The 27083-nt window shown below is 41.8% G+C and overlaps 1 protein-coding gene across 1 annotated transcript in view; it reads right to left on the bottom strand.

Annotated features, from left to right (window-relative positions):
- unc5db (unc-5 netrin receptor Db) overlaps positions 1 to 27083 on the bottom strand; it is a 274435-nt gene that overhangs the window by 97220 nt on the left and 150132 nt on the right. Inside the window, 2 exon segments of the mRNA XM_050051503.1 lie at positions 14819 to 14922; positions 17769 to 17912. Of these exon segments, the coding sequence (XP_049907460.1) occupies positions 14819 to 14922; positions 17769 to 17912 (248 nt within the window).

Here is a 27083-nt window from a genome sequence, read left to right as displayed (position 1 = left end):
CTTACTCCGCCCTCATCACATATCAACGTTTGGCCGTGGACTTTCCTATTCGAGATATGATGTGCAAGGTACCCTGGGTGCGTTGGTTGTTGATGTTCTGGGACACCATGTCAACTTCTGCCTGTTACATGCATTGTCTGTTTTCAAAATACACTTCGATTTTTACAGGAAATGTACAGTTTGCATACAGTCTCTTTCAATAAACACATTACATCGGTGCACCACTGCAAATTGACGTTTTTTTTTCCCTTCAACAACAAATGCACATGGCTATGTTTTGCCAACACACGCACATGGTTGGGTTTAGGCAACAAAAGTACATGGTTGGGTTTATAAAAACTGTACAGGGTTTGGCTTTACAATCTTATGGGAAGCGAACACCAGCCTCCTGGGTGAAAGTCAGTGGTTGTTGGAGCTGTCCACCACCCCTACTACTCGGAATTCTGCTGCCTAACTTTTGTTATTATCCCGCCGCATTTCCCCTTGATGCTACCAGGTCGTTAAACAATAACAGCAATTGGCCACGTATAATGCTGATATAAATGGACAGCTTTTTCGTCTGGGTCTGCTTTTCAATGACTTCAGAGTGAGACCAGGTTGCTGAAAAATCTCCATATGGAGGGTGATGTAGCCCTAACACTTAACCCTACCCCTCACACTTACAAAACTGGGACAATTGACCCCTTGATGTGAATGCCCAAAACAGAGGGGTAGGGCTAAGTGGTAGGGGCAAGGGGTGTATCGACATCGAGCCAGGCTCTTGAAAGACTATCTCATTTCATAGGGGAAGATTTCACTACTACCCCTTGTAACTCTGTTCCAAGGGGGAAAGGGGCACTTGAAAACGATGTGCAGGGGTAGAAATAAGAAATGGGATTGGGCCTAAGAGACATCTGTGTCTCTTAGTCAACTAGTCATGACTTTATAAGCTGTTAAATAATTCCACTAAGCCAACAATGAAATTGCATATTTGCTTGGTTCACCCAAACAAAAACTGCGTGTCAGTTGTTTGTCTTGTTCTTGTGAAAAGTAATTTACTGATTACATTGTTTTCCAAATTTGAAATCACATTTTGCATCAATTTACCCATTTAAAATTTGCCAATTTTAAAGGCGGATGCTTTAACACATGAGCTATCAGTGTCAATGTTGGTATCAGTGCTTCTAATTTGACAGCTGGTCTCATTTAGTTTGCTGGGATACCAGTGCACTCAGACCGGAACTATCAGAGTCAGCAGTTCACAAATCATTTTTTTTGGAATGCATCACTGACAGCAAATGAGGTAATGACTTCTGAATGATGTCACGTTTGCGGGTCACAGGGGAAACCATTTACTGCAGTCAAATCACACTACTGTGCAGTGCATCCTCAGCAATTAAACTGTATACCTGTATATAATTAATGTAAACACTCCACACACCATTCACACTGGATGTATTCCTTTAGGGGAGCTGGGGTGAGTATTAAATTAGCTGTGCCAGTCAGTGATTTTAATTCTGCCCAGATGGGGGTATTTTTTCAAACCCACCCCAGAAATAATTATAGCTGCGATTACCATTCTGTTTTTCAGTGAACTCCTGGAATTTAAACCTTGTCCAGAGCAACATCTCTCTATTTTAAAGCGGGAAAGTCGCTTGTTCTCTTCCTTTCTTTCCTTTTATTAAACAAAAAAGAAAAGCTATGTAATTTGACTTTTGTGTGACAAATGGAAGAAGTCAAAAACATTTCTCCTTATCTTAAAGAAGGAAAAACAAGGAAATATGTTAACACCAACATACAGTAGAGGATGAGTGAGAGCTTATGAAATGGGCCATTGTAACATCAGCTGCAGGTTGGCACTGGTATTCTCTTTTGGCATTCTGCTGCAGAATGTCCATATCTATTACACACCATGTCCTGTAACTTCCCTATGGTTAAAATGCCACCCGGAACAATTTAAATTACTGTGTTAAATTGCAGAGGAGCACTTTGAATATTTTGTTCCCCACCTTTAATTTCCCTAGCAAGTTAAATTTTCATTCTTGACACAACTTCTGTCACTTTTCATGTGTATGAATGAGTACAACACCATAAATGACTAAGTGTAGACTGTTGGATGGTGTGCACTGTGTTCCCTATTGGAGACTCAAAATATATGCAAAAAACACACAGAGCTCTTGGTGAGAGAGATCGGGGAGGTAATGAAGTTGAGAGGAGGCTATGATGGCAGGCTTTTTGCCTCGCCTTGGAGTGCTGCCACTCAGAACAGGTTTAAACACAATTGCCTTTAAACATGTTTGACAACACATCATTCGGGGCTGAAAAGTGAAGCCAACCCAAAAGTGAGTCAATCCCCATAGACCCCCATGTTAAAATGCCCAAAAGCTACTCTTACATTTCACACAGCACTTAGAAAAAATTTGAACATCCACAACTCCGGCTTCCCTCCAAAGTCCCATCCCCCTCCTCCTGCAACTCCACCTCCCTCCAAAGGCCTACTCCCCCCTCCTCCATTACATCCTCATTACGTCTATGATAGACGTAGGCGTTGGCAAGGTAATGTTAGATACACAGAAGAGGAGAGCGAGTGTAACATTACAACCAAGACAGTCAAACGCAACAACAGAGTTTTAAAACTCACCCAGAGTCAGTGATGACTGATGAGTTTTAGAATAAGGTTACAGTGCTAACGTTAGTAGCGTTAACGTTACTAGTAAGTGGAAACGCACAAGGAAGATAACGTTAATGTTTCAGAGGCTACGCAACAGTAGGCTAACGTTAGCCATTAGCAACTGGATGCTGTGTTGTTATATAGAACGTTATGAACTGAACTGAACTTCTTTATTTGTCATTTTTATGTGCAGCACAAAATCAAAATGAGCATAAAGAAACAAAACATTAAAAAACAAGTTGTGCAACATATAAGAAAGAACATATAGTGCAATAGTAAGATGAAAAGGGTCGACATTTCACAGTCAAAAACTCCACATCCTGAGAGCAGAACTGGGAGATCCTCTTCACATCACAGCACGAGCGGTTACGTCAGTCAGAGGCCTCCACGTGGGGAAGACAGACAGGACGGAATTTTCTTAGAACCATATGAGAATGGTACAATTATGAGTTTTTATCTCTGGTGGAATATTCACCTACATTTTAGTGTGCCATCAGCTTATTAATGGCATTTTAAGCTAAACAAAGAAAAGTGTAAAATTTCCAGAAAGGTAAGTGTCGCTTTAACAGTAGAAATAAGCATGTTTACAACCTGGTATGAAAATGGTTTTGGTTTCTGAACCTAATTCTCAATTCATGACTGAATTTTAATGTAACTCACCCGTTTACATTTTATTAAGGCATAAAAGTTTAAAGGTCAGGCTACTTTGAGGGACCTCGGCTTTTCAGGCAGATCCACCCCTTGCTCCTACACAGCCCCACCTTCTCACCCAAATATGATTACTTCTGGCTCCAAAAATCCAAGATGGGGACGGCTGAAATACCAAACTTGACCATTCAAAACGGGAGTCCACAAACCAATGGGTGACGTCATGGTATCTACGTCCATTATTTTTACGGTCAATGATTACGACCTTTTGGTTGCCGATAAAGTCTTGTTCAGCATTTGGTTGTACTAAAAGAGCCTCTAAGGAGTTGGATGTTGAGTTTTTCTGGTAAGTATATTTTTTAATAATGGTTTTAAGCCTGTTTTTCACCAGTAAATAATAGCAGTATCACAGATAACCATAGATGTAATGTTAGGATTACCCCCACCCTCTGGTCACCTCTAGCTCCAAAAATCCAAAATGCCAACGCTTGAGGCTTCAAAACAGGAGTCCACAAACCAGTAGGTGACATCATAGTGGCTAAGTCCATCATTTAATACAGTCTATGATTCAGACAAGTTTCTTTGAAGCATATGAACCCTCAAATGTTACATTTTCAGAAGATGCCAATGTCATATTTGAATTCACTCCCCTTAAGAACTGTACAGTGACACACAAAACTGTTGGTCTCCAGCACCCTGCTGTATAACCACATGCTAGACAGTACAACCACCAACACTAAAGCCATTAGACAGTCAAAAGATGCACCATAACCAATTACCAGCAACAGAGACGAAAACTAATTATAAATTACAAACTTAGTGATGCTTTAGCGCTCCTACCCTGGTAAGAGAGCTGCATCACTGCGTTTGCAAATTACATTCATAGTGTGGCAGAATGGGCCGGGCTGATGGATTTATAGGAAGCGCACAGGCACCCTTTATAATAAACAACAATCAGACCAGATGCAAATAAGGAGTGCCTGTGGGCATGCAAACACTGCGTAAATAGAAATGACACACGGACCCGAGGGATGATGGATTGCAGGTATATATTGACACGAATAAAAATGATAATGAACATCATAACACAGTAATCATTTCTCACAGTCTGTATTTTTTCCCACACCTATTGGAGTCAACTGTACCACTGTGAGCAGGAGTGGGGATTTTTCTTTTTGGACAGAGAGGAGTACAGTACAATTACAAGGACAAGGCCTCTACTTTCCATCATTTGCCCTAAAGAAAACTTGGAAGCCCATCTTCAAAGGCTGCCAGATTCTTCTCAACAATCAAATGACAGCCTTTGGCGCAGGTTTCATTGGAGGTAAAGCGCTTAGCATCGTTGATAGATAGGGAAATAGAGAGACAGCAGACTGCGGGACAGGGTCTAATTTCTCATGATTAAAGTCATCTGTCACTGAATGGATAACACAAGTGGTGGCGCCTCCACCCCTCCAACTCTTTATGTATTTATTTAAATTTCAGCCTGGAAAATCTGTGACTTGAAAGAGGCAATTAACATGTGGCATGAGCCAGCCCTCGCAGTGTTTGGGGGCCACGCTGCACATTGTCTGTCTGCTGCTAACAGCTCTTAGGTAATGATGAAAAGATACATCAAGCAGAAGGAAAGGAGTGAGAGAGATATACAAAGAGAGGGAGTGAGAGAAGGGACAGGGGGAGGTGGTGGGAGAAAAAAAAATGAAGGGACAAATACAAATTAGCCTGGCAAGTGTGTGGCAGAGGATGTGAGAAATGAATTGCCTAATTGGCACATTTGTTTCAATTAGGATGTGGTCATCAGTGTCGGCCTTGACGGAAGGGTTTCCAGGCGGGGCCCCACATCAGGGTTTCCTCCCTGTGATTTCATTACTCTGGACCGCCCCTGAAGGTCACCTCCTCTAGCCCTGCATAGCGGCCAGGTCCTCTCCTCTACTTAAGAACACACACACTCACACATCTCATTCAGATGACATTTGCTGATGATTAGATGTTGAGAAATGTTGCAGCTGAGGGGCAATTAGAGGACAGAAGAGCAATGTAACGGGTGACACCGTAGCCATCATCAAGACTTATGAGGACAGCGCTGATCAAGACCTTGCCAGCTGACGCTTTTTTTCCATGTGCTTGTGTGCCTCGTCACCCCACTCCTAGGTCTAATGGTCATTTGATGTCGAGGTGATGCAGTGTAGCCTACAAACGGCTTTCTACAGTGCTGTAAGATGAAAAATCTGTCTGCTGAGTCATGCTTAGGTGTCACAATTTAACATGATCTCCTCCCCTTTGGGCAACTCTCAGCTGTGGCAAATTGCCGGTGTGGGCGGCGGAACTTTTTAATTGCTGAGTATCTCATCAACGCAATTACATGGATTAAACGTCTCCGTCAGGCGCGCCCCTGGGGGACCAGGGGACGCCGGCGGGGCTTGCTAAGCAGCATAACAGAAGCAGATACTGCCGAGCACGGAGCTAATCCACCCGATGTCCCCCCCCCCCCCCCCCCAACCAATCAACAGCACACGTACAGAAAGGCATGCTCATTGCCCACACACACACACACACACACACACACACACACACACACACACATACTGATAGCCACAGATACTTTGAACTCAGCATGGCTCAGTGTGTTCATACGAACAGCAAGCCTGACAGCAGCAGGTAGAGTCGCAGGGAGCTATCTGCGGCTCAGCTGTGCTCTCCCGCTCCGGAGGTTAATCAGAAAAGATACAGGGAGAACACAAAGTGGGCCTGCGTCGCCCATCCGCCTCCCCCGTTGCTTCCCAAATGCCACCTCTCCTCCCCTCCGAGCAATGTGGCACTGCATTACTATTCCACCCCGATCTGTCTTATCTTAACGAAATAAATAGAGGGAGCTCCCGGCTTGGGCCTGGGCTGGGGGGGATGTAATTGCTTGGCTTAATAATGAAGCTCATCATCTGCTCTCTAGGAGACTTTCTCTGACCTATGGAAAAGTAACAGAGGCGCTCGGCAGTTGGATCAGAAAGTAGAAACAAGTGCATGAGGAGGCGGGAGGTGGGACGGAGTTAAATGCTAACTTGTTTTGGAGTAGCACTGCGATGTCTTTGTGAAGCTCAACAGAGAACAGCCTTGTATCACAGTGCAGAGGCATTTAGTTGATTCCCCTTTGTGCCATAGCCCGGGCTGTCTACCTGAGCTACTGTAGATCAAGGGGATTCATCTTGGATTAAAGGCTTTCATTCAGGGAAGTTGAAATTGGCTTCCAGTTTGGCTGTTCATTTCACACTTTCTCTCAGAGTAACCTCTCTAAAGAAACTCATTATACAGGGTTCTCATGGACTCCTTTCTCCCCGAGTTAAAAGATCTGCTTTGCATTCACACCCCCTGATATCTGTGAAGTAAAAGTGGGGAATTGGTTTTGGACCAGGAGCACCGAAACAAAATTACAAATAAGCCGGTCCTACGTTCTATTAACCATGGGCAAATTACAGTCTCTGCTCTTTTTGGATACAATGTATGAAGGTATTTTTGTAGCAAAACACTTGAGAATTTGCATGGTGCAATTTACACTCAGAGACAATACTCACACCCGCGTCCTAAATTTAAATTAACAGGAAACACCCACAAGTATTTTTCTGTTGATTAACTGTTGAATGGTATTCAAGTTGAAGCCTGCTCCAGTTTGCCTGACAATGAAATGTTTTGTAAATGCTGGGAGACAATAACTATGATTCACATGTTACAAAACTAAGATGGGAAAGGCCAAAGTAAGTCTTTAAAGTTTAAACCATGTTTAAAAACGTGAAATCTAAAAACAGACTTTTTTGTTTTCTCAATGAACCATCCAGTACATTCATATCCCTTCATTAGGAACACCTGTACAATCTCATGTAAAACAATGCACCTAGTACTTTTATGATGACTATACTGTAAAAACTAAATCAGGTGGTTTAACTTAAATGTTGAAGTTTAATTGCTGCCCAACAATGCATTGTTTTAACTCACAAATTTGAGGCCATTTTGAGGCAAAAATCTCACTTTTTATTTTTTAAAGAGAAAAATATTAATAAATGTAACCAGTCTGACTAATACACACCCATCTTTTTACAGCAGGCCTCAGATTTGCTCATTAAAGGGCTCCTCCACTGTGTTTTTTTTAATATAATATTTAATATTGTTCTGTGTTCTTTCCTGACAGTGCTGATGAGCTCAGAGCAGTCTGGAGTTTTTAGTGATACAGGGCAAATTTGTCTTCAACACCCAAGAAGGACTTTTGTTTGACAGCTTTCACTATCCCTGCTAATGTTCATGCTATTGCTCCATGCTATGGAGATGTTCATCTTGCCATAATGACAGTCTGGTTGATATGGTAGCCTAATAAATATGTATGAGTATTAATCACACCCCCATTGTCTGTATGTAAAAGAATATTGACCATTAGACGGGAAGGAAAACTGACTGGAGGAGCCCTTTAATGACACGCTGTGAAACAGTAAACCACTGGAGAAACAGCAACAAGCCGATAAAACATATGGTGTCGGTGTTTGTTGGTCTTTAACACTGGCTGCAGTGGTCTGCAACTTGGCAGGGTTAAGGTTAGAGGTTGGCAGAAACATACAATTTTCTCCTGGTGACTGGGCCGGTTTCTAATTTAATTGTTGTGCTGTAATGCATACAGCACTCTGATTTACTATGGCCTACACAGCTTACATTAAAGGCTGAAAAATCAACAGAAATGTTAAGGTAGATAAATTTAACTTTAAAAAAACAAAAAAACAAAGTTGCACAAACACAACGCCCCATTTTGCCTTTCAGTGCAACATTTTCCATAACATAACACTGCCTAAAAATGTCTGATTATCGCTTTGCTCTGTTTCCTTGATTCTCAAAGCTCGGTTCTAGCGACTACTTTCCAGGTTGTTGATGTTACAGTCTAATGGCAAGAATAGCAAGAGGTTAAATCGCCAAGTCCCACAAGGGCGTAGGTTTTGTTTTAGAAATGGGCAGAACACAATGAAGTCTAAAATCTTTCTAACGTACAAACCCGACATTGGTCTTGTGCCTTCAATGAGTCTATGGAAAATAATTTGAAATGCAGGCATCCATTAATCACCTAAGAATCAAAATATAAATATGATTTATCAGAATCATAACAGCCTCTATGTAGGCTTGGAGGCAAAACCCAGACCAAAATAGCTTTGTGCTACTCACAAAACTAAACATTGCTGTGAGCACACAGTTATAATGGAAGCTAACCTAGATGAATACATTTTTATCAACTAAGATCTTCTCTCATGTGGAATTTGGCAGCTGAACAGTAAGCGGAAACAATTCAGAGAGTAAACTAAACTAAAACTTTGAGACTAGAGGGGGACGAAAATAGGATTGTGGAAAGTGAGGGGGGTGCATGTAGGTTTGAGAATCTTTAGTATTTTATTTTTTGTGTAAAAACCATGTCAGACATAAATAAAAAAAATGCTCATCATTTACTGGTTCTAGCTTCTTAAATGTAAGGATTTGCCAGCCCAGTCGCCAAAATAAATGTTGGCATTCTACATTTCTGCAAACCATGGACGTTTGATATGTAACATATCAACATTCCTCAAGTGAAGTAGTGTGTGAGCTGACTTTGTCATTGGGAGGTGGAGGGGATGGTGAATGGCGTGGTACCTCTGCGAGATGTCTGCCAAGCTGCAGACAACTGTTACAGACCAACAAACAACGAAACCAGTTGTTTAAATGGGTCATCGCTGCACCTTCCAGTGACTTTTTATCCACCGAACGTTTTTTTCTCTCTTTTTTTTTTTAGCAACCTTTTGCTGTGTTTCCGCTAGAGATAGTGACATGAAAAGCAGTTCTTTTTTTTTACCTGGAAATTGCTGAGTTTCCAGCAGGGATAGCACCACGAAAGCTGTGGTAATTACCAAGGCATCCCTATGTTTCCAACTTGGATAATGCCATGATAAGTGGTTGTTTTTTAATGTGACATCGCAGCATTTCCAGCCACGATAGTGCCACATAAGGTGGTTGTTATGTACCTGGATATAGCTGCATTTCCAGCTGGGATAGGGCCACGAAAAGCTGTTGTTTTTTATGAGCTATCACTGACTTTCCAACCAGGATAGTGCCACAAAAAGCATTTGCTTTTTACTGAGACGTCGCTACATTTCCGGCCCGGATAGTACCACAAACAACGGTTGTACCTGGATATTGCTGCGTTTCCAGCTGGGATAGTGCCACAAAGAGTGGTTGATTTCACAGAGACATTGCTGCCTTTCCAGTTGCGATGGTGCCACAAAAAACGGTTCGTTTTTACCTGGACATCACTACGTTTTCAGCCAGGATAGTGACACAAGAGATGATTGCTTTTTACTAAGACATTGCTCCATTTCCAACTGGGATAGTGCATAGACATCACTGTGTTTCCCTAGGTGACAGTGCCACAAAAAGTGGTTGTTTTTTACGAAGACATCATTTCTTTTCCAGCAGGTATTTTAAACCAATATATTTTCCTAACAACACCAACTGTTTTTTTTTGTGCCTAAACCTAACCACCTGTTAACTGCAGCATTGTTGAAATGTAAAGTTTCAACATAACCCCTACAACGTATAAATGTACTCTATCTGTGGTTTGCAGGAAAGTTCAATGCCAGCACTAGCGACTGAGTTGGGATATGCTGCCAGTAAGTAAATTGAATATCTTTGGGTTTTGGGATTGTTGGTTGGACAAAAAAAATTGCATCACCTTGGGCAGTGGAAAACCATAACTTTCTTATGTTGTATAAATAAAATCACATATATCAGAAATTGAGAAAAAAAGGAAAAAAAGGATGATTGGGGAGAGCCCTAAATGTTACATCCAAGGAGTCATAGAAAAGTCTCCGTCCAACCCCAGTGTCTGCTGAGTAAATGCAAGTGCTGGTAATCTCATATCCAGTTAATTTCAATTCTGACGCTGACAAAACTGAACTAAAAATGAAATAAGCACTCGAAAAACATGTCAAATGCGTCTTTGAAAACTTACAGTATATTGGGACAAGTAATTGGATGGAAAGAATGGCAGTGAATTACAGCATTGTCACAAATATATCTACTGTGGCACTTCTCTTGTGGAAATAAGACCCACAGAGTCAAGGAGGCATTCCTGCTAAGTGTCAGACTCTTGCTTAAATAAACTGTTGTAACCTCATGATACAAAATGATTCCACTGTGAGTGACTGGAGACTCATTAGCTCACCCTGACATCCTTGCTGACGAGGGTGATTTCCAAACACACGTTCCGAAGCAGAGTGTTTACGCTGCGCTGCCAACCGCAAGCTCACATTCTGTCAGGCCTGCTTCGTGTTTGCTACAGCAGCATCCATCCTAAAGCTGCACTCTGAAACCTCACACTACACTCACGGATGCCATCTCAATATTTCATGGACGAGGTGCGCTGATATCGACTGGGCTGAGGATATCTGCCCTGTGCTCTCTACATTATTCACTCCCATCTTTTGTGGCTGGGCTCATTTGTGTTGACAAAGGACTAGATGGGAGGTTGTGATTTGGTCTGTACCGCTCAGATTCAACTATTTTTATCCCCACTGTGCATTCTGCGGTGCTGAAATGACATCATTCCTCCATTTCCATGCTGAATCATTTATACAGCACAGGGCCAGAGGTTGACCTCCACTTAAATCTGTTCTCTGCACACATCAATTACACATCCATTGTTCATGCTGATTATCACTGGACCAAATATAGAGTGAGATATTCTGCATTTGGAGAGGAATGTGCTCTTGGTGACATTTTGCACTGAGACATTTAAATGCTATATTTGCCCCACAAGTCAGTCTTCCAGGTTCTCGCTCTCCATCTCATTGTGAGAAACATCTGTTCGCCATCTCACTGGAAGCTGCTATTTAACTTGCCATCAGGCATTAAACTGCTAAAAAAGTCATAACACTTGTTGATGCTGCTAAAAAAATACTGTATCTTAAAGGGTTTTCCCATGGACCCAGGTCAGCACACTTCAGCTGTGTCATGCCAAGGTGTGATGACATTTTTCCATTACAGCCTTACAGCAGGGGATAGCTGCCCTGTTAGGGCTGATTTATAGTTGTGCACATAGTCTATACAAGTGGCCTTCGCTGTTGGGAGCCAATTCATTCTCACTCAGACCTCATCACATATGGACGTTTGGTCATGGACTTTCCACGTCAAGATACATCATGCAAGGTACCCTGGGTGCATTGGTTGTTGACGCGCTGGGACATCATGTCAACTTCAGCCTGTTCGATGCATTGTCTGTTTTAAAAATACACTTCTGTTTTCACAGGAAATGTACAGTTTGCACACAGTCTCTTTCAACATAAACACACCATTTGTACAGCACCGCAAATTGACAGGTTTTTTCCCTCCAACAACAAACACACGTGGTTGCATTTGGCCTACACTGCATGTGGTTGGCTGTAGGCAAAAAAAAAAAAAACATGTGGTTGGGTTTAGGAAAAAAGAAAAGGGTTTGGCTTTGTGATCTTATGGGAAGCGAACACCGGCCTCCTGGTTGAAAGTCAGTGGTTGTTGGACCCATCCATTACCCTCCCCATCCAACCTACTCAGATTTCCACTGCCTTAACTTTTGTTGTTGACTGGTCATGTTTCCTCCGACACTACTGGGTGCTGTTAAACAATAACAGCGACCAGCTGCGCATCATGCTGCTTTTTTTGGCAGTGTCTGATGCTGGAAGTCACCAGATTTTGATAACTTCGGAGTGAAACCAGGTTGTGTGAGCATTTATACTTGCTTGGTGTGTCTGTGACACTCTGCTATCACAGCTCAAAATGCCATTAGGTGGGGGTTTTAATGCCACGGTGTTGAGTGTCCTTGAATTCAAAACACACATAAAACAAAAGTTATATTACACACAAGTGCAAAATTTGGCTTCATTATAACTTTAACGGTTCACGGGCAAAACACTCACACCCCTACCCTAACCGTGGCACGCGCAAGACAAGTTTTTGCAGCACGAATTGGTCGCCGAAGTTCAGACTTTCAACTCTCGCAAAAAAGCATATGACTACTCATTTAATTCACGCCGCTTAATTCATATACTTCTAGACTTTCACATCGCATCCATTGTGCCACCCAGGGGGAATTTGCATCTAATCACGTCTTTACACTGACTTTACATGTAATTAACTCACGGGAATTGTTTTATTCATGTCCAGTGGTGAACACAACATAAGGCACTGATTCAACGTAACGACGTATAAATCCTGCTTTAGTTTCATCACTGGGTTCGTGTTTGTACTGTCTGATATCAGCCTTATTATACTATTAACTGATCAGTTTCAGCCACACTAAAGCTCTGTTTAGTTACTGCTCATACATAAGAACCTTTCCTGATGTTGCTGTTCACATCAAAAGCTCTGCACTGACGAACAAGTTAGCAGAGCTTCATTAGCAGTGCTATTCTTCAATAAGAATTAGGTCTAAACAACTGGATATGAACATATTCTGTGCTATGTGGTCAGTGGATCAGTTTTGCATATTTCCCCTCTTACCAGTAGTGCCATTTATCAATCCAGATTGTTTCGGTGTGAGTTGATGAGTGTTACAGATTCCGGCTATAGACATGTCTGCCTTCTGTCCAATATAATGAAACTAGATGGCATTCAGCTTGTGGCGCCCAAAGTGCCAAAATAAATAAATAAATAATGAAAAAAAGAAAAATTCCACAGAAATGTCTCTTTTCAGAAATCATGACCCTTTCACTCAAGATAATCCACAGCCCTTGTTGTGACCAATTCCTGTAGCAACTAGCTCAGTGTTGCTATGTGAGCTAGCAGTAGATGCACGCTTCAGCAGCAGTAGAACAGAATGCTGCTTTTACATGAATGCATGGGTCATACAAATCCAATAATAATCTAAATTTCTAATAATAGCTCAGTCAAAGGGGCTATTTTTCTGCACTTACATGCTTAAACTTAAGTAACATTTTCAATTCAAGGCTTTTACTTGTAATGGAGTATTTTTACAGAGTGGTATTAGTGCTTTACCTCTGTAAAGGAACTGAGTACTTCCTCCACTACTACCAAGCTGGTACCCAAGTTACAGCTTTGCTCAGTGAGGAAGCATCAAGGACAAACCAGCACTGATGCCGATGAATAATCAGTTATCTAATGTTCCATGTAAACATCATTCCATATGTGATTCACTCCAGGTTTCCAGACTAGCAAAAAACATCTCGTGTCTTTCAAGGATGATATTTTCGCTGTCAGGCGGAAACCTCAAGTCCTCCATTTTCATAATTTCTTTTTTTTTTTCCTCAAAAAAATCATTGCTATTGGTCACTCTTTAAGTCAGTATGAGGATTTTGTCTGACTTCTAAATAAAGAACTGCTTATTTGAATAACTACAGCATTTTCTTAACTCAAGAAACACTCTATGAAGGCTTATATTGCAAATTGCCACAAGCCCGCTGTGACCCCCAGCCCTAGGGTTTGCACTGGCTGAATCTGAGTTGCTACACCCTGGACTAATGGTCTGGCACCGAAGCTTACGTCTGGTCTCCTGTTGGGGAATAGAATCCTAGCAGCTGGTGGGGACAAAAGCGGAGGGATCGTGGGTTGTGCTATAGGTAGCTAGCTCATTCTTGTCTCATTTGTGGTCTGACAAACAGGAAGAGAGTGAGATTTTGGCCAAATGTATTCAAAGACAAGAAAAACTGAAAACACACTTCGCTACAATATACTAGGTTGTCACTTTTGTTTCAAAATTTGAACGTTTGTTCAAAAGTAATTACGTTTTTAACAGTAATTACTTGCTCACAGGCTATAAGCACAGCAGGCAGTCGGAAGTAGTTTGCCTTGTGATCCAGCAGAGACGCTCTAAACAAGAAAAGTGGTTTTGGACATACAAGATTTTGACCATATCTTTGGTGCAATGATGCAATGCACACTCACAGATCTGTATGTCCATGTTGCAACCACCCGACAGAGTGATGAGATTCCCTTTCATGACTTTTATGTCTTCACCAACACAGTAGGAGCTGCTGGTGGATCAAACCACAGAATCCAGGAGGAGAAAGGGTAACATCCCCCCTACACCCACTCCCTTAAATCATTCTCCAAAACTGTAATTGGACCATTCACTTTGTGGCCTGACCCACTTTGAGCCTGTGAACTCACAACACTCGTGAGGTTAATAGTGCTACAAAGTGAATTTCAGAAGAGGATCTCTAAGCATCTGAAGTCTGTATTTTATTGATAGACTTCACAGTTTACAGAAGATTTGATTAAAATGCATGCTGTGAATCCTCTTCATCTCACTTTGGAACCAACACCTTTACTTTTAAATGTTTATGTGCACTTATCGCTGGTATCTAACAACACTATATCAATCTTTAAAGGTCAGAAGAAGCAGAGCTGAAGGTAGAATTGGCAGAGAATTACTCTCCCAGAATAAGGATAGCCACTGTGATGCAGATCTCTGCTCAGTGGGAGTATAAGCTTCTCTTCTTTCAGGGAAGGAGGAGCGAGTAACGGCAGCCTTACCTCTGCTACAGGCACTCCCTCTGGAGGGCGACAGTGCAGAACGATCATCCCGTTGATTGGCACCTCCTTCCCCTGGGGGTCCTGCTCAAAGTTTTTCCTCAGGTCTGTGTGGGGAGATAAGAGGCAGCTGTCAGGTGTCAAGTGTTACGGTCAGCCTGGCCTCAATCCTATTCAGCAGCTAACGCACCAGTCCGCCCCTGGCTCTGCACGCCACGACCTTCAAAACCCTCTGGCCGATATAGGATAGAGCGGATCTCATGGCCCTGTGCTACGTAATCTGTTGACAAGGTGGTTTGGAGGATACACTGGGTGGAAGAGGTGCAGGAGGATTGCTGTGATCATCCTGGGCATTCATGTGCACACAATAGTGACAGATCCTATTCTAACATTTTCAAAACTGCCTTTGATAGGTTATTTCAGCATGGGTTTTGTATGGGTTTCATGTACCCTAGGATCATAAGAGATTTTGTAAGGATCTAAATACAGGAAGAAAACTCTATAATAGTGCCTCAGTGCAACTTGCAGGTAGGTAAATGCATAGTAAGTGCTTACACAATGATATGCAAATCCTTGCAGATACAGATCTTCACATCACATCATCATCTGTGAACTCAAATTCTTACTTTCTTCAAAAGACAAGAAAAGGCTTCTTTGCTTTCTTGATGTTTAAGAGTGTGTGATTTCTCTCAGCTTTCTCTTCAGGGCCATGTACAAACACTAAATTCAACACAAAAGAGGGCTTTTAGATAACCTATAACACCATCTGCCAGCACTATTGGATTTGAACAACACTGGCTGTGAATAGCTGATTGTGTTTAAACTTGATTAGACAGCATTTGTTTCTGGGAATAGATTATTTCCCCTCTGATAAATCGGATTCATTTTCTGTTAAGATAATGTCAGCTTGCTGTGTTCACACACGTTGGTCCAAACCAAAAGAAAAATTAAAAAATGGTCACATTGTCTTTCAGCTCCAGTGTGTTAGGGGTAAAGAGGACACACGGACAGACATTATAAATCATAATGACACTATTGGGACCTCCAGGGTGAAATAAAAAGTTTTTTCCCCCTAGGGAGTGACAGTCCGTCCTGCCAAACTTCACTCTGTTCTATCTTTCATTTATTTTTAGGGGTTCAAGCCCAAAGGGCCAAAACCCTATTGTTTTTGTTTGAGTTTATGATCAATATTAACTTTCTTCAGAAAAGTTCTTCACAAAATTCCTGTGGTGGTAATTCAGAAACATTTTGAAATTTGAAATTTTGACCAATAATTGGAAGTTTTGTGCAAAAAGATGCCAATCGGCCAGACAATGGCACTCTAATTAATCCAATTTTTGGCGACACCCGTTATATCATAAATTGGACTGACTAGAAATCGGACACATGTGCAGCTCAATATGCACTATAAAAAAGCCTGAAGGACCATTTAAGTCTGCCTGACTGGATTGTCCGCCATTTTGTAAAAACACATTTTTGACATCTTCTCCTAAACTGTATCTCATTTGTACCAAATTTTCTGCAGATCATTATTGGACCATGCTTATCAAAAGTTATCAAAGTTTCGTTTTGAAGATACGGGCAGCTTAGGCCGAGCAGGTAGAGCAGGTCATTCACCAATTGGAAGGTCGATCACTAGCTCCTCCAGTCAACATGTCACAGTATCCTTGGGCAATATACTGGACCTCAAAATGGTCCCTATGGCTATTCTGTCTTGATGGCTCTTACACTCAGCACATGTGATCGTTTAAACTGAGTCGCAGGTGGCACCTTGTATGGTAGCCATAGTCACCAGTGTATGAATGTGTGTGTGAATCTGAAACACATCCTAATGTGCCGGCCTCCTGCCTCAGCAGGGCCTGCTTTGTGTGTTTTCCCCTGTCTGTCTGCTCATCTGCTGTGTCTTGCAGGTCCTGGTGGACAGCGCTAAGTGAGTGGCAACTGGGAGCACGTGGCCAGTCTCCCAGTGGCAGCTTAGCCAGCTTTCAGTTGATACAGTGTGTGTCTCCTCTTTTTGTCATGGCTTATGAGCCGGGTCATGACACTAAAGACATTTGTTCAAATTGACCACCAGGGGGCGCTACACATGACAAAAATAGGCGTGAGATAACACAAATCAGTTATAAATCAGTAATTGTTTGTCCAATCATTATAAAACTCACACGATATTTGTCATTACAATGTTGACACCCACATGTAAAATTATTTTGAAATCACTCAATAGGGGGCACCACTGGTTCATACCAAGTGCATTAGCCTGATGCAAAACGTGGCCATGAATCAATGACAGTTTGTCCACAATCACCAAACTCAGTGGATGTATTTACTCAAGCTGTTGAAACCAAAATGTTTTCACAACTGACCAGTGGGGGGGTAGAGGGGTGTGGCCCGGCACAGATTTGGCCGTAAATGAATGAGTGTCTGTCTTATCATCATGAAACCTGCTAGTTATTTTTAACGCCAGTGTCAGAAACTGTCTTGATCTTTTGCAGCTTTCAACTTTTAACATCCATGCTGACATGAAGCCCAGAATCACTGTTTGAGGCTGAATTTTTTATTTATATTGGACTTGACTGGTTCCAAGAAACAGCTGAATACAAGCAGTTATTGGGGAAATTCTTTTATGTATTTGTGTCAAATATTGCTGTTGCTTAACCATTTTAGATACATATACACATGGCTCAGGTACTAATTCCAACTACATTAACATAGGTAGAACTGTTTAGCCTTTTAAAATGAATACTTTGATTAGGTCAACTAAATTGAGTCTTTGAAAGCTACAGATTATGATGTAGACAATAAAGCCTCCATCTTATCTGACTGCTCAAGTGTCATTTGCTCAGTTTTTTACTCGGTTTTCTTGCTCAGTTGTTGCATATTGCCACTTGCAGGGACAAGAAGCGTTGTGACTTGGCTGCTACAGTACTGATCACTGAGGCGTTTCCATACTCACAGGCAATGCGGACAGTAGCCTTGCGACTCTTAGAGGTACCCAGGTGGCTCCAGGCTACACAGAGACACCAGTAGTCTTCCGGGCCATGAAAATCCTCCACTTGCTGACGGGACACGTTGATCATCACCTCACGCACCTTCAGCCCTGGGAAACAGAGAAGATAAGACAGTTAGAAACCAGTACACAAAATATGTTATTTTTTATTTGTGAGAAAATCTCTCCAACGCAAGCACATTTGTCCTTGAGGGAGGAATAATAAATAAGACCAAGAGTTGGCAGCAGTGCTAGACTGTGCTGGAGCACAGCAGTTCTTTGAGCTAATTGTTTCCTTTACATGCCAACGTGTGCAGCTTTTCAGCAAGCGGCAGCCTCTGAGGCTAAAATATAACGTGCCAAAAACTGCAGTTCCTATAATGACCACTTGAGGCTAGCTCCAGGAGCAAGTCAATCACCACAGACCCCCATGTTGAAATGCTTAACCTTACAACAGAAATAAACATGTTAACAGCCTGGTACAAAAAATGATTTTGCCCTGTATAGCTAGTTTACCTTTTCATTAAAATTGTACAGGCTGTGAATTCACACATACCTCACATGTTTACATGTTATTAAGGCCTAAAATTTGCAAAATTAAGGGCATGGCCACTTTCAGCGAAAGGTGGGTGTTGTCTGTTGACAAGTTACGATCAGGGCGACAACGCTGGTTAGGTAATGTAACCATGGCTTAACCCCAGATTTACAGAATATATGTGTATGTATAGGTGTTGCTATTTTAGTGTGTTTGCAGTTTGTGAAAGTTAACTTACGTTTTGGTCATCTAAAAAAATCTGTCAGCATTTGGCTGAACTAAAAGATCCTCTAAGGAGCTGGATGATTAATTTTTTCAGTAATTAAATTTCATTTTAATGGTTTTAAGCCTGTTTTTGGCTCACGAAGATTGGCATTTGCATTAGAATGGAATACAATACAATATTAGAGAAAGCCTTTATTGTCATTGAACAAATAATATACAACAAGATTAGGAGTGATACATCTGATCAGGTGCGAACTAGTCATTACAATAATCAAGTAAAAAACAGACAACATAATCATTCATAAAAGCTGAGCATTAGCATTATCATAGTTAACCACAGCTGCATGCTAATCAGGTTTCAGGGTTATTTATAGCCACTTCTGGCTCCAGAAATCCAAGACGGCGACAGCCAAAATGAAAGACCAAAGGCTTTGAAACATGAGTTCACAAACCAATGGGTGACGTCACAATGGCTACATCCATTAGACTGTTTTATAGCCTACAGTCTATGGAATCTGGTAATAAACCAGTGCTGGACAAATTTAAATCTGACCTGATGATGACGGACAAAAAGTCACACAAAGTTATTACAAATGGGACATGAATGTCTGTACAAGAAGTTAATCTAAATCAGCCCAGTAGTTACCATCCCTAGAGCAATGCCACTAGCATGGCAAAAATATGGCTTAGGGCCTTGGGTTAGGATGGGGTTTCAAATTTGGTTGTACCAGTCAGAATCAGTTCCCTCAGGTCTTAAAGATGCATTTTCAAGCTGGGTCCAGGCCTTTCTTTTAGGCACATGCGGTACTACAGTTAATGGAGAAAACTAGAAATAGGAAACCCTTGCATTGTAAATAATGATCCTTACAGAACACCAATCCCTCGATACGTCTCCAAGCTTACGTCAGTGATCAATGGCTATTACAGGATTAGTTCTGCATAAATTCTCAGAAAAGACTGACACACTTCCTAAATCAGTGCATTCTCCCTCTCACTGCTGAGCTCTGACAGCATCACTAAGGAAATTGGCAGAAACACAGTCCCTGAGGGGCCTCTACTGTATGTTGAGTGCTCAACATGAAGAGAGCTAAATCAGCTGTAGCAGAATTAGCATTAATAATTTGAACTACACTTAACCACTTCAAACAGCATATGTAGGCTTGCTGTGCAAGCGACACGAGGACAATATACCATATTATTTAACACAAAAGGCATGCAAACACAGCACTTTGTGCAATGCTCATATTCTATTGAATGCATTAAGGAAGAAGAAGAAAAAAAACACTCTATTTGAAAATCCTCTTAGGCAACACGCTGCCCTCAGTTGGAAATGTTCGTCACATAGCTTTAGATGGGTATACAGCAACCATTTTTTAATCTGAGTCATCGGCTTAGGGCCTGTCACATATGTTTTCTCACCGCTCCTCAGAGCCTTTTGCAGCCTGCAGGCCTCATACCCACAGCTGGATTAAAGGCGAGGGATGTGCTGGGGACTGCAAAAGACCAATACCCAAACTCCTCCACCCCTGACTCTTGTGCATCCACTCTCTCTGATAAATAACACTTTAATCTGACATGCTCTTACTAAAGTCAAACAGCCTCATACTGCGACTGCACAGCTTGCGAATCGCTGAGCAGACTTCCGAATGAATACCAATTAAACCCGCGTGAATGGCAGCGGGGCTGCGGCAGCGGATCCATGCTGGTGTTCGCGGTAAAATTAAGAAATGGAGAGCATTTCATGGCGGGCGGTCTCCACTGTGTTGAGTATAAATGACAACAAGAGAAAAATGGGCTTCTTCTTTTCTTGTCACACCAAACACGGTTGACATGTTGTGAAAAGCTGATACAAATTAGGCGGTTCGTCTCAATATGGTGCACCGCGGTGTGTTTGGTGACCGGGGTAGTTTAAATCGTGATTGACAGGCCTGGAGAAAAGAGAAAAAAAGGCCAGGTTTAAGGAAAGGACTGAACAAAGCAGCAGCTCTATGGTTGGTGCTTCCTAGTCCCAGCCCCTGTAGAGAGTGAGACACAAGCATAATTCATAATTTTCTCAAGCAGCGGCAGAGAGCTGGCAAGTGACAGTGTATGTGTGGGAGGAGAGACAGCGGAGAAAATAATGACTAATGACTTTCCATGATGCCCTAAAAAGTGTGAGCCTGTGTTTTAGAGAAGAAGAGGAGAGAGAAGACAGACTGATGGAGAGAGAGAGAGAGCGAAAAGCTGGCGGTAAGCTTTCTCGACAGAGCGACACATTTCCTGGAGTCCAAACCGGCGTCGACAGGTGGTTTGCCGGCGAGACGGAGACGAGTGCTGCCACTGTGTCATCTGTCAGCCCTATTTGTTTATAGGCAGAATACTGTTGACAGGGCTCATTAGACTAAACCACTTGATCTGTTCTCCTCCCCAATCCCCTCCTTGCTCTTCGCAGTTTCCTGAGTCATTTGATAAATCCATCCAAAACGGCTGAATCACTCAGAGAAAGACTGGCAAAGATGACTGAAATAAGAACTAAGTCTTGGCTGCTCTGATTCCAGTGAAGAGGAGAGTGCCATAGTCTAGCTTATTAACTCGGATGTGGATGACAAGAACTACATTAAAATGTTGCATTAGGATCATCTCTGCTTAAAAAGTTTCAGCTTCATGTATTTGAGTAAAGAAGAAACTTTTGTCCCATGTCATCCTTCACTCTCGACATATTTCATCTGGTTCTCTTCTGTTAACCATCCAATAAAGGTAAAATGGGAATGCGGGGCAGTCCCATAGATCAATATTACACTTTTAGAAAATGGCAATATCTGCCCAATGTACTGGCAAACCCAAAATACTGCTCCATTGGCTCTGAAGCAGACGGAACGTGGGAGCTCAGGATTAGACTCTCTCACCCTCACTTGGAAGGCCCTGCCCTCATTTTAAAGGTGATGTTTCATTTAAATACCTGTTTAATGTCATTAAAGTCACTCACAAAATGAAAGCCTACATTTACCCCCTTTCTTTATGCTTGCTTTTTTACTGCCATTCAGAGTCTATAGCAGAGTCACTAGCACTGGGAAAGCGGAGACAAGACTTTTTGTCCCCGCAACACATTCTCACTCTGACCTCTTCACATATCGAAGTTTGATCACACACTCTTCATATCCAGACAAAACATGCAAGGTACCCTGGGTGCATTGGTTGTTGATGTTCTGGGACATGATGTCAAGTTAATTCTCTTACATGCATTGTCTTAACAAAATACACTTCTGCTTTCACAAGAAATGTACAGTTTGCATACAGTCAAAATAAATGCACGCATGTTGGTGTAACACTGCAAGTTTTGCGCCGCCAGGCACCTCTAAACTACAGTATCATGGTGACTGGCTGCGTATCATGTTGACCTGAAAGGACAGCTTTTTTGTCAGTCTCTGATGCCGGAAGTCACTGCCCAAGCACCGGATTTTGACAGCTTTGGAGTGAGACCAGGTTAGTGATCACAGTCAGGTTTGTCCTGCCAAGTGTGTTGGGAGTGTGCAAAACACAGCTTGGGTAAATCCATGGTCAGGCTCCCTTGGCGCACTTGGACACTATTGGGATCATGAAGAACGCATTATTATAGGTAGGTACATTAAAAACTGTGACAATCATGGCTTATTACGTTTACTTCTTACACCCCATTTAATCACAGGACTCTCCCCAAGGCCATGCACTGAGAAGTTTGGAACCCCCCGGAGGGAACTATTGTTGTCTGGGATGTGGGATTGTCAGTCTGTATTATGAATAAAGATGTGGAGTTTCAGGTAACAAGTTGGCCAATCTGGTTGAAAAAAAGGACGTCACTTGACCGGTGTTTTGGATGGATTCACCGGATCAAAGACTGACAGGAACAGAAAGTCTTAAGAGAGTAAGAAGTTTTAAGAGATTTACAATGTTTTATGGAGCTGTGTGGCCTGGGGGAAGACCCACAATACGCTGGAGGGATTACATTTCTCATGTGGCCAGGGAACGCCTTAGGGTCCCCCAGGACGAGCTGGAAAGCGTTGCTGAGGAGAGGGGTGTCTGAGGTGCTTTGGTGGCCTGCTGCACCAGCCACCCAGCCCCATGTGCTTTCAATGTGTTCCGTTTCCAACAAGCCCATTGGTGTGCTGAACAAACTGTGTAGAATAATTAATCCAAATGACCCATTGGATGTGCACATAAGCACAGGGGTGTCTGTGGTTATTTTACATCAGTCTGATGCTGGTTGAACAAAATGTAAGCGGCAGATCTACCCTGCGTAATGGTGGTTTGATAGTGCGCAACATCACTCAGTTAGAAACTACACATTAAACAGATACATGCTGCCTTCAGATGGCCGTAAAGATGATCACCAGTATGAAGGAAAAGCAATGCTGCACAGGTCTGACCCATTCATGCATTCACATACAGTGGTTACCACTTTGTATTTAAATCCCCTGCCTATATTAATAATAGTGTGATGATATAAAACAATTAAAAAGCCTAGACCGTTTAAAATAAATTCATATCCTTGGGTCAGGCAGAGGATCAAAGTGGTCAATACAATAAACAAATATTGAGGTTCGCCCAACAAATAGAATGGCCTGCGATCAAGTCATTATGACGAGCGCAAATTAAAACACCAGAGGTGGAAGACCCACCTGCCAGTTCCTAGTGTGAAGGTCAGCTACAGCAGCACCGGAGTGAGACTTATGCATAAGGCGGGGACAGAGGGCTGGCTTTGCTCTGCAGTTGTGGGGGATGTGAATGGAAACACATCCAACATATACTAACATCAATGTGTCAATCACCAGGACGAGGAACAAACAAACCAGACGTCAGCTCCTTATCCTCGCTTCTAGCAGCGTTAGGATGCAAAAGCAGAATGGGATAAGTTGTAGGTATGTGAATGATAATGCACTGAACATGATGACGCACACAATCACAGGCACCTATACATGCGGTGGCGTATATTGAATGGCATGACAACAAACAACCCTTGGGGGATGTTTTTTTCTTGTGGCGCACAAATGGAAGTGGATCAGTTTGGATGAATGAAAAATGAAAACAATAAACAGTTTATTTCGAGTGGTAACGCATTACATGACACTGTAAATGTGATAATATTGCCGAAAATCCTGTTGGTAATGCATTTATTACTTTGTTAGCCACCTAAAACATAATATATGACTGTAACGCATTACTTTTGAAGTCGTTAACCCCAACACAGGAGTCACAATGAGTACTTTCAAATGATTTCTATGTACATGCATTCTCAACAGCTCACAGAATGTGAAAGAGGAATGCATCTGTGATCATTTTCTAATCTACTGCTTCTGAAGGAGCTGAGAGGAAGGTACAAGTATAATCTCATTTAAAACTGATTCTCCAACTTAAAGAAGCAAACTGTTTAAAGCAGTGATTGTGTGAAAAACGGTTTCAAACCCAAAAGTCTGTCTGTTTATTCAGAAGAAGCCATTATCATGGCATCTGTCTGTGCCACGGGCGCCTGTCACACACTGTACTGCAGGGGACAGTTTCACCCAATGTGATGCCAGCATGCTGAAAAAAGATGTTAGGAGTTGGGATATCATTTCAATCAAATGTTCACCCAATTACTCATGTGCATTTGGCCAGTAGTGAGGGCAGAAGTAGCTTGACATTTTCTTAATCAAGTAGTTTAAGTTGCCTAATCAGAGCTAAACCTTAGCAAAAGACATGGCTGATGAGATGAAGTTCATCTGAGTCAGTGCTGGAACATTCTAATGGGTTACTTTCCAGATTGACCAGGAACGGAGAGATACAATGATGGCATGTAGGTGTTGCCCCTCCATTATAGGTCATGTGAATGAAAACACATGGAACATGCAAACACACATTCAGTGGCATTTCCTGATCACCAGCAAATTGGAGCCCAACCTCTTATCAGCTGCTTTCAAGCAGGCTTAAAATGCAAACACAACGTGGGACATGATGTAGACAATTTAATTCTGTGAATGGAAACACATCAAACATGCTAACGCACATTTGACAGCATCGCCCAGATTTGGCGATCACTGACACCCTTCTGTAATTTATCCTTTAGTGACATGACAAGACACAAAAAGCCTCTGCCAGTCAAGTTGCAGTTACAGTTTGCATCCTAGTCTGTGAAAACATAACACACATCTTTCCCTGGCAGCACAGAAGATCTATACAATCAGCACAGTGTCAAGGTGGACACCCAAGATTAGTGTCATCAATTCAGTATCTGACTAAATGTCTCACCTTCTGTTCCTGAGTTATGATTTTGCAGAACTTTCGCACATTTTGGAAATATATGTCATTATTAATCATTTTATCCATTAGATACTTATGTAAAATGTTGCTAGGTCAGAGTGACTTGTCCTTTGACCACCAAGTAGATGTTTGTGCCAAATTTGAGGAAATTCCCACAAGGCCTTCATAAGAAATTATGTTCACAAGAATGAGTGGGACACAAGGTAACAGTGACCTTGCCCTTTGACCACCAAAATCTAATCAATTCATCATTGAGTCCAAGAGGATGTTTGTGCACAATTTAAGGAAATTCCCTCAAGGTGTTCTTGAAATGTCTCGTTCACAAAGAATGGGATAAATGGACAGACAGACAGATAGACAGAAACACGGACAGCCTAAAAAACATAATGCCTCCAGCCACGGCTATCTCCAGGGTGGAGGCATTAAAATAATAACAAATTTCATCAGAGTGATAGAGAGCTTATAGCTCGAATAGTCAACTTGGCGGTAATTAAATAAAGACCATTTCAAACATGACAGCATAAACACTGTTAATGGGTCCTTTTGTGTTTCCTGTTGAAATGGTTTGCAGCGTATGTTAATGACATCAGCTGTCAGAAAGTAAACATGGACCCAAGCTGTTGCCTAGCAATGCAATTCAAGTGAAATAGTCTATATGCTCATGGGAGCATTATCTAGTGTGTGGCCTCTGTTTTCCCAACTCCGGGCTTCTCCCATCTGGATTTTAGCGGCTGGACAGTGTGAAGAAACAGTGGTTTAGTGGTCCTTTAACAAATGAATCAAACTGAAACTATAAAAGTGAGGGGGACATGTCCTCAGTGGAAATGATGCCCATGGGTGACGCTCATAATGCATGCCCAATATATCTCAACAACTGTCACAAAGGAGTCAACTACTAAATAAAAGTCCTAGTGTCACAGTCTTTGCATTAATACTAAAATGAATTAAATAAGATACATAGTATGTGTAGAATGCCACATAACTGTTCCAAATGTCTATATTGACCTGTTCAAAAGCTTCAGCAGTGGTGCATGTAGGATTCTTCAGTTGTATTATTACCAGTCAGGTGCCATTTTATCATCCTACGCATGTTAATGTACATGGTTGGTGAAGGGTTGAAGGGTTTGACGCCACCTTCAAGTGTTAGCCTCCATGTTTTGGAAGGAGGGTGTGAAACTGCTGCTTACCTCCAGCCAACTGCAAGTAAAAGATGATGCTGGCAGTTGAGTTAGTGGGTTTGACAGGTACCGACCATTGATCAGAGCCTCTTTTCTACTCAATAAACCTTTCTGGCCAGTATAGAGAAAAAAAAAGTCTGAAAAGAACAGATGCTATTTTTTGATTCACCTTCCACTGTGGCCGATAGAAAAGAGTTAGCTACTTGTTTTGTGGTTATATTGGTTAGTGAATTTATGACACAGTGTTTCCCATAGGTTGACTGCTTTGGGATAGCTGATGCCCAGAGGGGCCTGATTTTAACCTAGTACGAACAATGTTATGTCATTTTACCTGTCTCTCCTCTTGTCTGCTTTGTCCTTGTGTGAAAGGGTGGTTAACACTGCAGAATGAACATGGGGGGAAACACTGAAATTATATTTGGTGTTCTTCTTGACATTAAAAAATATTTTTTTGGCCTGGCAGGGGTGCACAATTAGTGGGGAAACACTGACACAAATATGATCATACAGTCAATTTGAGAGGACACCCACTGTGGCAGCCATGATAAAAATGGACACTCCTTCACATCATCCAGCAACTATGTTCAATGACTTCTTATCAACACGTTTCTATAATAAACACTAACTCTGTGTCATCTCATTTTTGATGCCTCCCAGGGCCTGTGCAGATCGCCATTACTGATGCTTACAACACTCAATGGACAGATGCTGTGCTTTCATCTCCACTGGTTGTAGTGGTCTGCTGCACTGTACGTCTGCATGCTGAACTGAAACTGAAATCCCACCATTTTATTTATCAAGAGCTCAACATGTTGCCACATGTTACATTAGTTATGTATTTCTAATGATGTTTTTCAGTACACATCCTTCATACTGTTACATATACATAACCTGAACATGTATTGCTTTCCAACAGCACTCTAATTGTGTCCATTCACTTACTATGACATTATTACTTACAATACGCTTTCAAATTCAAGACCAATTGTACTGAATCTTGATTCATTTTTAATTAAAAATGTTTTTAAGATCTAAATTTTATAGGATTCTGTTTACAAGGTAGTGTAACAATAAATACTCTTACAGACTACA

The sequence above is a fragment of the Epinephelus moara genome, chromosome 8, assembly GCF_006386435.1.
Source record: "Epinephelus moara isolate mb chromosome 8, YSFRI_EMoa_1.0, whole genome shotgun sequence".
Lineage (NCBI taxonomy): Eukaryota > Metazoa > Chordata > Actinopteri > Perciformes > Serranidae > Epinephelus > Epinephelus moara.
Note: the sequence above shows the minus strand (reverse complement) of the source record. Positions and strands in the feature narration are given on the sequence as shown.